Here is a 13784-nt window from a genome sequence, read left to right on the forward strand (position 1 = left end):
ATTTTGACCCTGCCAGAGTTAATAGTGTTATTCGCTTTTGATGTTGTGTAGCATTTTGCAATAAATGTGGCACTTTTATTTGGAGTGGCCTACCTCAATAAAAAAGAGTACATGGTCGTGCCATTATAGTCAGCACGACACTGTTGTTGCTTTCGAGAAACGCCCAAAATGTATTTCGTTGCTTACTGGGGCACTTTCTTTTACAATTTTCTGTCTTTCTCTAGGGGACAAGGATTTGATGCTATTAGGAAGTTTTAGCCTTGCACCGGACTGCAGTGAGTTTGATGGGCTACGAAAAGAAAAGTTCTATCCCACAGTGTCTGCAAACACTTTTACAAATATCAGCACAAAGTCTCCACAGGGGTCAAAGTCACTGGACAATATCTGGATCAGTCGAGGTCTTAAGAAAATGCTAACAGGTAAATCTGTTCAGGAAGCCTGAAGAAATACCATTTTCCTGTAGACTTTGGGAATTGACGTTTGAACATTTTCAGCTATGAGAACAGTACTTCCCCAAGTTATCCTTTCTGAACTGTGTTGTACCAAATTTTTAGCATGCACCTTTTCGGACCCATTTGTGTGTGTGTTCTTGTGTTTGTATATAACTATATCTGCCTTTCAAAAAATATGATTTTAAATGCTCCTAAGATAACTATTGGTCTCAATAATGTCTCACTGTCGTCTGGGCACAAAGGTTCCATCGTTTATGGACATTTACTGAACTAGAGTATTTAGACTCAGAAAATATTGGTTCTGCTGTGTCATTAGGAAGAAGACAGGTATCCCTGACTTTAATTAAAAAAACATCCCGCACCGAACAGATTCTTTTACTACTTCTGTAAGTTCAGAGAGACATGGTACATGGATATGGTGGAGCTATTGCTTTAATTTCCATGTCATTTAAGTTGTTATGTATCTGAAATTCCATAAAACTAATGGAAACAGTAAAATAATATTGCACGAGTATAATACATTGGCGTGAATGAAGGTTAAGCATGAGCCAACACAGCTTTCATTTCAACTGGTATATATAATCTGATGATTTCATATTGGCTGTAATTTGGTTCCCACATCTAAACCCTCCATGTATTCTCCTCTTCTAAGCTGACGTAATCATACAGGGTTTGCACATTTTTAATGCCTGTTTTCACAGTATCCCTTAGTTCAGAAACAGTGCGTTAAGCCGTTGAATTCTCAATTCCCTTCAGTGGGTTTAGGAACATAGACAGTGTCATGATTTTCACAGATGAAGGTGCAAAGTTTAAAAATAGGTTATCAGGCTGCAGTAGTACTCGCTAATCTGGAACTGGTTAGTGCATGTCATTTAAACCTACATCATATGTGCACCAGGTTATAACCACCATGATTATTTGCTAGCCACTCATGCATGGTAGGGCATCAAACCCTATCACAATCAATACATTAATGCAAATGACAGAGCTACATTTGTGCCAAGTTAGCAGCTTTTAATGTGAGTCACAAGATTGGATGGCCTACGTTTAGGTGGCTACACAGTAAGAGGATGTCTAACAAAACAAGGCTTTTATGGCATCCTAGTCCTCACTCTTTAAACATTTTAATTGGTATTTGCTCATTGTATTATTTCACAGCTATGTGGTAAGGAACATAGGGCTAGAAGTACGAAAGTAATGAAAAATGATTTCCTAATTGTATTTTCCTATGAATCACAATTAGGAAATCACTATTTCTAATGTATGAAACTCTTTTGAGTTTTATTAGCAATTCCTGGTTGGTCGCAAATTGGCCTACCTCGTGAATATTAATGTAAAGTAGAATATTGATAAGAGCAGATAGGTACCTACACTTAGCAGTAGGCCACAAACCCCCACTAGGTCCAATCAACGTCTCACTAAATTAATCCTTACTCAACCCTTGGCCCTCAAGCAATTAGGCTTACCTTAGGAGACAGGTGTGTAAAACGTTTATTTATCAGAAAACAGTACATAAGTGAAACATAAGACAGAATAAAAATCTGACACCAATTCATAAAAATAGGAAATATTTTTATCTTTAAAATGACACCAAAATGACAAAAATCCAATGTAGGGAGCCAGAAATATGATTTTGTAAAGATTAAAAGTAAAACTTGTGCTTAGAAGCAAATAGCGCTCAAAGGGTTAAAAAAGGTCACACTGGACAGGGACAAAGTCCTGGGTTCAGGTCACCTACAATGTAACACTGTTACACTTCATTTCAGAAGTGTTTATTGGTTTAGGAAAATGGTCAACAGTACCAGCCAAGGGTTCAGAGGCTCTGGTTTGCCTCTTGGGGTCTGGGACTACAAGTCCCACAATGCACCTCTTCTACAGTTTTTTACAACAGTCGCTCTAAACTTCTGGATCTTCTTCCAGAGGTCCTTTTGGGTCCTTGAAGTTTCCACACACTTGATCCAAGGTTCCAGAAGCTCTGAGTTGCGCCTTAGAAGTTGGGACTACAGTTCCCAGAATGCACCTGGTCTGAATCCTGAAATAGCCACTGGACGCTGGTCAGCTGGCCCCTTCTTGTAGGACTTGATGCAGGAGACTCTGGTCAGCTCTTTTGTACATGTAGCTTACAGGTAGTCCACTCCTGGAGTTGCAGAGCAAGGGAAAGTCCTTTTCTTGATTAAGCCCAAAGTGTGCAGCTGGTGCAGTCCTTGTGAGTACAGTATTCCAGGAGCAGGGCAGGGGTCTAAAAGGGCAGTCATTCTTCTGCAGCATCTTCTTCCAGCAGGGATCTGAATTGTGGGGCAGCTCTGCCATATTTATCCTTGCTCCTGGGTTAGGAATTGGGGAGGGGGTTTGCTCCTGTCCAATGTGGTGCAGGGCAACACCCTCTGGGGAGACCACTTGCTGTGAAGTGTGGCAAATATCAGTCCCAGAAACCAACATTCTGCAAAAATCCAACAAGAAGAACATTAATCCTTGGAGTTTAGATCTGGTTTAGTCCACCCACTGGTGTGACTAAGTCCACCTTAACACACCCCTTTCAGCCCCTCTCCTAATCTAGACAGTGGGGCTCCCATCTGTCTGGGGGAGCAGGAAATGGGGGGGGTGGGGAGTCCAGTTTCTGTACAAAGTAGCTTTCCCTCCTTTGAAGACCAGTCTAGCTACTCTTCCCCCATCTTGCTGTGCCATCTGCTACATCAGCTCTCCCTCCACCACATGCCTCCTTTATTTTAGCCCAGGCCACTTCACACCTCATTAAGGTAGCCTGTCTCAGGCTGCCAGAGGCCGATCAATCAGGAAAGGGCATTACAGGGCTTAAATTGGTAACTTTCTGAAAGAGTTCTAAAACTCTTTTCTGTGCTAGTTATATTAAATTCAGCATTGGCAAGTTGTTGGATTTATTATAACATTTCACTTTGTACCAAACGTGATATATTTAGCTCATCTCTATCGGAAATAAGATTTTATTATTTTCAAAATAAAGAATCACAATGTTAGCCTACGGAGCCTATTGGCTACAGTGGGAAAAAACGAATTTGGCTGTTATTCCCTCACCAGGGCGTATAAAACATCTTTTATAAAGTCCATGCTTATTTTTACACTCCACCCAACCCTTGGGACACCTTGGGCAGACCTTATGAGTGACTTATATATACAAATAAGGTAGATTGAGAAGCACTTTTAATTCCAAAGTCAAATTTGGGGTTAATTTTAACATAAAAGCAGCCAGCCAGGCAGGCCTACCTTTACAATGACACCAGGGACTACAGCAGTGCACCTATGGGTTCACCAACTACACTGGGGACCCTGAACCTACAGATGAAGATGTAGAGTTTAAATATAGTTACAGAATTGAAAGTTAGGCTTTGTACATCCCAAAGAGCATTTTTGAGGTCGCAAACTGCCAAATTTGCAGAATCTGGCCATTTGCGACCTCAAAAAAGCCTCGTACATCTACTCTAGTCACAACATTCTAATGCTGATTTTTTAAATTGTATTGTATCAATGAAAGTTTAATTCTCAAATCTAGTAACAAAGTCTAACGAAAATGTTAAAGCAGACATGTACAGTGTTTAAGTGTAATTACTCTCTGCGTTCCTGTAATGTGTTCTTTCTACATTCAGTTAATCTTCAGATTTTACCTGGTATCTGCTTTTACCTCAGTATGTACTTCAACTCAGACTTTGCATTGCAGTAGGGTTACCTACCCATGATCCCAGGTGATTAATTAGGAACACAAGAGTAGGCGTATTATCCAAGGCTATGCTTCATGAGAAACTAGTTGGAAACAGAACTAAGAACTTTGTGGGTCTGTAGAAGTGCAGGCACCGGATTCCCTTTTCCTGTGTGCTGATCAGTCTTCAAGAGTGTGTTCCTTGGATGTGTCAGGTGTTGGGTGGGGAAGACAGGAGTCAGGAGATAGAGCAAATTGAAAGGTGGTCACCCCTAAATATCGTTCAGACTTGTATATTTATTACTATCCAGAGTACCTTTTTGTTGTGGTACACTGTCTGGGGTTAATTATTCCAGCTATATCTAGCTGTGTAGCATCTGAATTGAGGGCTCGCCATTCTTCATGAGTTCCAAGAGAAACACCTGTGTTACCTCGTTCCATGTGTGCTATTTGTGTTTTTTAAGTAGTCCCCTATTCTCTTGCCTACTTAATGCTGCATTTTCAGCCTCTGCCCATTTTTAACCCTTTGTATTCACTGACTGGCGGGTAGCGTTGAGATAGAATTCCAGGCTATTGTGATTTCCTTTTTTGGCAAGTAGGAGGGTCACATAAATATATTTTTAACTCACATTTCTGGGTTTAGGTCGGGGGAATAAGCAAGTAGGTATCCCTCTGGTGTGAGAAGGTCTATCCTCCCCAGCTAAGAATCCTGTCATTGCACAGTCTCATACAATGTGGTAGAACACTACATCTTCACCACTGCACCTAGGGCTTTCTGGAGAAACAGTCTCATATACCTTTCTGATCTTAAGAGGCATAAGTGCATTCTGTGAGTATCGATAAAATGAAGCTATTTAGAACAGTCTTTTATAAACTCAATATGCAAATGTTCAAGGACCTGACACCATTTCCCTTCTCCAGTTTGCAAACTATGTCCAGATCCCATTTCATTTTAAACTTTTGTATGGTGAATTTTGTGAATCTAGGAAGTGCTCTACAAATCCCTGTTATCAGGTGTCTTCTGTCTCATATCATGTACATGAATTGGGAGAGCTTGTATGTTTGTGACTCTCTGTCTTAGTTGCCCCACAGACCATACCTGTTGAAAAGTGTGTCTCAGCACCCCATATATCTTAATGTGCCCACCAGGAGTTCAGCATATTTGCATGTCCCCTCTCTGTTGTCCAGCTATGGGCAAGTTAAGTGTTGGAGCTCCCTTAGAATAACTGTACCTACTGTTTAGTAGAACTACTAGAGTGGTCGTACTCAGTGGCACAGGTGATGTCACTAGGTTCAATATAGGACACCTCTGCTAGCCAAGAAGTTATAGGTATGGTCCAGACCTAATGCTAGAATTAATATGAATAAAACAGATGATATTTCAAGTAAATATTTTCTTATGAAAATTATAAAAACGTAGCTTGTGAATGAATGTCAGATTGCCTAAATAATTTCTAACTTGTCCTACCTTAAATAAAAGAAGCACTTTCAACAGAGATGCTGATTTATGTATTATGGGTGTTTTCATTTGGGAAAGTTTTTACTTCCAGTGTATCACATGAGTGAAAGTATATATAGCCAGTTTCCTAAAGTTTTTACTGATATCTTAGGCAAATTGGAAGGTTATTCACATAGGATTAGAATGAAAGTAACATGCTAGTTCTGTGAAGCAGAAATTGAGAAATGCTCCTATAAATGTCAGACAAGAATTAAAATTGATGTTGGATGACATGGTGAGAGAAGGAATCATTGAAGAAGTTGAGTCGTCTGAATGGGTGTCTCCCATAGTTTTGGCATGAAAAAGTGACAAAACACTGAGTTGACTTGAGGGCAGTAAATGCTTATATTATAGTATATTGTCACCCCCTTCCTAATATAAATGACGTAGAATGTATGCTAGAGGGAGGTACAGTTTTTTCAACTTTGGATTTAAGATCCACAAATCATCAGATAGAATTAACTGATGATTCCAAACATTATACTGTTTTTCTTACTCCACTGGGGCTTTTTCAATTCAGAAGAATGGTTTTTGGTCTGGCCTCAGCGGCGTCAGTTTTCCAAAAGGCAGTGTACCACATCTTCAAGTACATGCATTGATTTGTCAAATGTTTCCAAGATTATATTCTCATATATTCCAAAAATCATCAGGAACATGTAATCCATCTTAGAAGAGTGTGTAAAAAAATTGGAAGGGTGTGGCTTGACCTTGAAGGAAACAAAGTACAACTTGTTCAAAAATTCTGTAGAGTATTTGCGGCATACAGTGTCTAGTGAAGGGGTGGTACCGAAAAAGTCCCTTGTAGAGGCAGTTGTGAATGCACCTGCACCTGACACTAAGGAAAAGTTATTGTCTTTCGCAGGGATGTGTGAATATTATAGCAAATTTATTAAGGACTTTTCAACAAAAATAGAACCCTTAGGAACATTGACAAGGAGAGACACTTTGTTTAGGTGGTCTGACAAATAGCAACGAACATTTTAGCATGTCAAAAGCGACATACATTGAAACCTTTTTGTATAGGAAAAGAATGTGAAATTACTGTAGATGCCAGTATGTATGGTCTGAGTGGTGTGTTATCATAGAAATGTGGTAAAGAAGAATGGACTGTAGCTTTTGCATCAAGAACTCTTAATGACACTGATTGGAGATATGCTGTAATGGAGAAAGAGTTACTAAGGTGTGTTTGGGCGATTGAACAGTTTCACATTTATATGTGTGGTAGTTCTTCCTTTTGAGATTGGATCATAAACCTCTAGTACATGTTTTGTCCCCAGGGGTGGTTGGAATGCTACTGCTCGTATTGCTAAATTGATGTCAAGATTGCAAGAGTACAGTTTCAAAGTGGAATATATACCAGGAAAAAACAATGTTACTGCGGACTGTCTGTCCAGGTTACCATGTAATATAGAGTATGAGAATGGAGTGAATGAAGAATTAGGCATGATTGGCATTATTGAGGATGTGGTGGAAGAGGAAGTTGAAGAAAGTGATGAAGGATTGTGGCTAGAGAGTGGGATCAAAGATGAGCTGTGGACAAAAGTGAAAGAGTATGTTCTGGAAGGATGGCCAAAAAAAGAGAAACTAGCCCCTGAAATGTTACTATTTTGTAAAGTATCTGATGAATTGGAGTCAGAAGGAAAATTGTTGTTCAAAGATAGCAAGTGTATTCCTCTAGAAAGAATGCAGCAAGTATTTCTTTAGTTAGCTCATTGCGGCATCTGCGTATGTCCTCCATGATGAGACTCATCAGGACAAGTTTTTCGTGGCCAGGAATGGATAGAATGGTGGACAGAATGGTCAGGGAATGTGATATGTGTGTTAGAGGTTAAAGGGCACTCAAAGTAGTTCCAGCTCCTCTTAAACCGGTTAGGTGGCCAGATATTTTGGGGCAGAAGTTTGATTTGGACATTTCAGGACCATTTTATTCATTACCACAGGTGGCCCATTTTGCTTTAGTGCTTGTGGATTATCATTCAGAATGGCCAGAAGTCAAGTTTGTTAGGCAAGTAAGGTCAAGAGTTGTGATTGAGTTTCTTAAAGAAATATTAGCAAGGGAAGGTTACTCAGAAGTCTTGATTTCTGATAATGGTGTTCAGCTAAAGTTTAGGGAAATGGAAGAATTTCTTCAACACTGCATGATTAAACATATTACCACAGCCCTATTTGAACCCCAAGGAAATTGTCAAGTTGAGAGGTTTAACCATGCATTAAAGGATTGGGTGTTAAAGCGCGTAAGAGTGGAGGTGAATGGAAAAATCTGAGAGAAAAGTTATGGATGTACAGAGCGACACTTCACACTAACTGAGGTTAGTCCTTTCAAACTTCTTAAAGGAAGAAATCCTGTGATGAGTTTGTGCCTGTGTTGGTTCAGGAAGAAATGGGAAAAGAAAAGTGTTAAAACCGATGTTGATCTAGTAGGCAGGAAGGTGCAAAGTAAACAAAGTAAGATGAAGGAATGGTATGCTGCTAAGTGGAAAGTCAAACAACCAAATTTCCAAGTGTGGGATTATGTGAGAATTAAACTACCAGGGCTTGTGGCAAAAGATATGCCTAATTAAGTATGGTAAGGTATGGAACGTCTGATGAGTATCTAAATCCAAAGTGCAATTGAATGATGAGTCGGATATGAGAAGAAAAGACGTGCATTTCTTTCCTCAGATTGACAAGTCAGTATGGCTTGAAGAGAGTAACACAAGGAAACAAAATGTTGATAATATTGGGGCAGTACCAAGAGATGAAACAATGTTATGTAAATCCATGGCATCCAAGGTTAAGAAACTGACTAGAACGAGAGGTGCTCCTGACAAGTATAACGATTTTGCATCATAGTACTTCCTTTTTTGTTCAAGAGGAAAGGTATTTTACAGTCTATGCAATATTACATATATTTTTCATTAGGAATATTATTACTGCGTCATTATGTTTGTTTCCTTTTTCAGTATCTTGTAACTGTTGTATAGCAACTGTTTAGAACTTGGGATATGCTGAAGAAGGCTTCCTTTGGCTTTCTGGACAGCTGGTCCATTGATCCTGTGCTGCTGGAATAAATTATATAAACCTTAACTGGAGATGAGGATTTAATTGTAACAAATCTGCATAGAATGAACTAAAGAAACATGTCTAGTTTTAATACCCTGTTTTCCCCTGGAATAGAAGGGTCATCAGTTGGGGAAAAAAATAAAACTAATTTAGAATTTATATTTTGTGATGAAGTATTATTTTTTTGCTTTTTGCCCAGGAATGAACATCATTCTGAAGCAAAAGCCCTTGTTCATCGTTATTGTGTTGTTGTTTTCCCATAGGTCACTCGGCGGTCGTGAGAGAAGGTCTCACAAATCCTTGGATCCCAGACAACTGGTCGTGGGGGGGTGTTGCCTCAGACCATTGCCCGGTTTTAGTGGAATTATACATGGACAAAGACTGGGGCAAAAAAGAGTTGACACGCAATGGAAGTGGGGTCACTGTGGAACGCAACGAAGCCAACGTAAAACATGAACGATGATGAAGAAGAAGTGTCCTTCTTCATTGATGAAGGAGCTGCGTGTGCCGCCTGAGTTGATCAAGCCCACTGACTGAATGTGAATCCAGCGCTGCCTTGTCCTGCTGAGTAAAGCGCCAGCATTTGATTTTTGCCTATTACACCCATTCATGCTCTCTGTGGATATTTGAAGAATGTTTCATTGCAGTTGATGACTTTCTGACTTGCCACAGGGTACACCAAGGTGACTCTAGTCCCTGGAAGTTGGAACTGCAAAAATCGCAAGAAAATTGCAAAACAGCACTTTTTACATGTCTCTCTTTGTTTTTTTATGAAGTCTTCTCCTTGTGAAAGACAAGCAGGAATGATACACTGAGAAGAAGAGACATCTAACACTGTCAGCAGCTTGTTAATGTAATAGCATAGTGCTTGCGGGGAATGTGATATAAGTAACATTTGTTTCTGCTGAATAGGCAACAGTAAATCACATACCGAATGCTACTGTGATTCAGCACTTTTAATTAATTTTAATTTAATGACACGTCATTGGACGAAAGGATGTATTCCACCAGTGCCTTGCGGACGGTCCGCCAGTGATTACTGGATGATACATTCTGGTTCAGGATAAAAGAACAGAGCACACAGTGCTGCAGGGAAACCGAACTGAATTCGGGTTCCTAGCCCAGATAATTCAAAAACAAATGCGGAAGGTGGGCCAACAACTGAGAAACTGGTGTTCTTATTGACTCAATAAGAAACGATTTTTTAAGCCAGCAAAAAAAATGAACTTTCAATTTGGAGAAGGATGTTGGTGCCATTACTTAGTTTGCGACCAGTTTTTCAGACCCTTTTGCCTACGTGCATCTATGAAAAGAAATAAAAGGCAGTAACTTCCTATGCAGTTTAGATGAAGAACTATAGGTCAGTCGGGCAAATGAAGGTTCGTCCAATACAAAAGATAACAATTGAGGTTCGATGATGGGGTAGGTGTGTATTTGAGTATATGCATGTGCTCATGTGTGCACACTTGAGGGTGGGCTGAGGTTTGCTTGTGCTGGAAAGGTAGCTGCTACTGTTATCTGTGCAATACCAAGGTATCTAATCCTAGTACACATAAGTGGTAATCTCACGCAGCTTTGTCAACTGAAAGGGTCCATCCTGGAGAGCAGGTACCACACATAAGTGGTTCATGCACCTTGCTAAAACGCTTCTGGAAATTCTGAGGACTTATACTACATTCATCAGTGATTTAGAAGACCTTGATCATGGAAAATGCCAGTTCTGACTGAGTAATGCAACGTGACCTCATCTGAAAAATTGAGCCCTAGTGACCTTTTCATCCTAACACATCTAACTCCTCATCATTCTCCTATTTAATTCAAGCACAATAAATAGCTAAACTATCTGTGTCGTCTGGGTCTGAACTCAGACAAGGACCATTGTTATTGTGTATACTTAAGTATATAATGATGAGAACTTATTCTGCTTGGGAGTGTTGAAATGGCAATAATCCTTCAGAGCACAGCATCATTTGCCATAACATGTGACCACTAAGAGCATATTTTGTAGACATCGACCATAGTGTGCACATGGGCCAGGGTCACGGACAGTCAAGATTTTAGCCGGGTAATCCTTCATTTCCTCCATATAATGATAGGAAGAAGAAGGAAGAGGGTTTTGGAGGGTGGGGCCGCTGTGCTCCTGGTAGATAAGAGCAAGAAAAGTGAGTACATATGTTGTACCCATAAAGCAGAGGAAATGCACTCAATTAGGCTTTAAAGGTCGCAGATTGTTCCCCTATGTTTCATAGTAAATGTGGGTAGTTTTCTGACTTTGATGGGGTCGAAAAAGAATCCAGAGAATACTTCTAGGATTTAAATGATGAAGAAATTGTTGTTTGTTCAAAGCATTGCTCTTTGTTTACTCCACGTGGAAAATGTGCCCCTGTGAAGAAAGCCCTCCTCCTGTACCCCATTAAATACACGATTAGTCACTTCCCTTCCTTTCCCGCAAAAGACACTCACTTCTGCATTTCATAGGATACTTTTGCATGTATTTGAAGGACGGGAAGGTACTTGCTAATTGCACGGTAATACCCGCAAATTTACGAGCTTGTAGAGATGCACTGCAATATGCACTCTCCCCCCTCTCACTAACATTGGCGCCCTACAACTGCATTTATGAATGGGGAAAATCAATCATACTTCTGCGTTTTCCTTATTCATAAGTGCAGTTCACTCTCCTACGTATTATTATTTTTTTGCATATCTGGGCGCATGGTAAAAAGTCATCTTTACAGTGACTTAGAGAGCTCAGTTGTTGCACTGATGACCAGTCATGGTGACCCATAAATTCCAGATCATAGGACTTACCCAAGCTTTCTGACAAAGGTTACTATTGCATCGAACTGTATAAATGGAACTGGTCCTGCCCAGAGAGAATACACTGCAGGGTGTATTGCCACCAACTCGTAGCATGACCAGACGTCAGCGAACATTAATTGCGTTTGCGCACAGGTTGCGCCAAGATTTTATATATTTGTTACCCATAATATAAAATTGTAGCATTGGATAACACTTATTTTGAAAGTAGAGAACATCCTTCCACAGAGACATCTTTCACAACTACATTACTTAGCCTAGTTGGAAGAGTTAAGGGCCAATTATGAGTTTTGGGGACGGGAACACCCATCCGTCAAACTCCCGACGGGGTGGCCGCCACCATACTGGCAACCTCCCCGCCAGCCCTATCACAACTTTCCCACTTGGCAGACAGGTGGGCAATACAGGGGCCCTCATGTGGCCCCCTGCACTTGTTCTCCACCAGCCTTTTCATGGCGGTAGAACTGCGACTAAAAGGCTGGCGGAAAACAAGGTTCCACAGTGGGAAAGGTGCGGCAGCATTGTTCCTGGCTCATAATAGAGCCAGCGGCAATGCTGCCACACACAGGGGCCACCAGCACCCTCGGAATGCGCATTGTCTGCTCAGCAGTCTGCATTTCGAGGGTGCTGGGCTGGGGGACCCCTGCACTGTCCAAGTCATGGTCATGGGCAGTGCAGGGGCCACCCTGCGGCCCCCTGCACTTGTTCTCCGCCAGCCTTTTCATGGCAGTAGCATTGGAGGAGAATAAGGTTGTAATCAGCAGGGCGGCGCTGAGTTCTGTGTATGCCCTGGCTGATTACAACCTGCACAGCCGTCAGCCCATGAGGATGTGAGATCCTGACAGAGATGGCGGTAGGTTGGTGGGCCTGCCTGCCAACCTCAGAATGTGGTGGTTGGACCGCCACAGCCGCGGCAGTCTGACAGCCACCTTTTAGTTTGAGGAGTTTTTCTTTTCAGTTCAATCGAAAACTTTACTTGGTGATTATCTATTAATCATAAAAGCACAAATGAAACATCTATGACATTGAATCACAATATACAAATAAAAAGCACATGTTAATTAATTACAATGAATAAGGCAAACAAATGGCATGTTTTAGGAAACATCCCACCGAATAACAGACCGCTGGATTAAACAGAATTTGCTGAAAATAAAACGCAGGTTGTTTCTTATAAAATCCATTTGACTTCAAATTAGGCAAAAAAAAAATCATAGTCTGAAAGAATCATACAATTTACAGGACAAAAAAACAAATGGAGGATTGTCAGGGAGGAGGAATTATCACAGGGACAGATTAAAATTGATGCAGAATCAAATGGACGCAGGAGAAAATGTTGTCTTCTAATTTTGCCCAGATGAACTTTAGTCTAAAGAGACCTTTCCCAAACATTATTTTTAGCAAAATCAAGTAGGGTTCTGTTCTAGCATATTTGAATAATTGAATACTCTGTAGAATGGTTTTCTTCTTTCTGCATTAGCGTTAAAGGACGCTATAAACATGTTTTTCTCCCTTACTCTATTCCACTTGGCAATCAGATGGAGGGACAAATACAAATCTGATCTTGCAATTGCTTCAGTTATATTCTTAATGTCTCCGAGTCATAGGTTCTGATGTCCTAGATCACATGCCAAACAATATGCAATAACCTTCTGGTTAAAAGTAGCAAATTGGTTTTCCCATAATTAAATCCAAAGGAACCAACATAAATAAAAACGAATTCCTCATGGAGGAAATAATGGGGGCTAGATAGAAGTAAACTCAATAGGGGCCTACACAAGTGGTTCTCTTCCTGCTGTAGCTTTGACACTCATGATAACACCAAATAGCAGCTGCATAAGTCAAACACATTTAAGCTTATAAATTACAAGCCTAAATAAAACTGGTTCGCTCCCAAGATCTTTTGCCAAATTAAACCAGAGCCTGACAGAGCGGCCTGTCCATAAACCTAACAAAATTATCTATTAGACTTTTAAGGTCATTTGAGGTACCGAAAGGTAAACTGCATTGTCGACTTAAAGAAGGGCTGGGGCAGACGTAGATCTGAAGAATGTATTCAAGCCATTGATATACAGGGAGTGCAGAATTATTAGGCAAATGAGTATTTTGACCACATCATCCTCTTTATGCATGTTGTCTTACTCCAAGCTGTATAGGCTCGAAAGCCTACTACCAATTAAGCATATTAGGTGATGTGCATCTCTGTAATGAGAAGGGGTGTGGTCTAATGACATCAACACCCTTTATCAGGTGTGCATAATTATTAGGCAACTTCCTTTCCTTTGGCAAAATGGGTCAAAAG

At 40.5% G+C, this 13784-nt stretch overlaps 1 protein-coding gene across 1 annotated transcript in view; it reads left to right on the plus strand.

Annotated features, from left to right (window-relative positions):
- EEPD1 (endonuclease/exonuclease/phosphatase family domain containing 1) overlaps nt 1–9996 on the plus strand; it is a 244682-nt gene extending 234686 nt beyond the window's left edge. Inside the window, exons 6-7 of the mRNA XM_069215531.1 lie at nt 225–419; nt 8926–9996. Of these exons, the coding sequence (XP_069071632.1) occupies nt 225–419; nt 8926–9125 (395 nt within the window). The 3' untranslated portion in view covers nt 9126–9996. The remainder of the gene's footprint in view (nt 1–224; nt 420–8925) is intronic.
- Nucleotides 9997–13784: the final 3788 nt, after the last annotated feature.

Source organism: Pleurodeles waltl, chromosome 2_1, assembly GCF_031143425.1.
Source record: "Pleurodeles waltl isolate 20211129_DDA chromosome 2_1, aPleWal1.hap1.20221129, whole genome shotgun sequence".
NCBI classification, from domain to species: Eukaryota; Metazoa; Chordata; class Amphibia; order Caudata; family Salamandridae; genus Pleurodeles; species Pleurodeles waltl.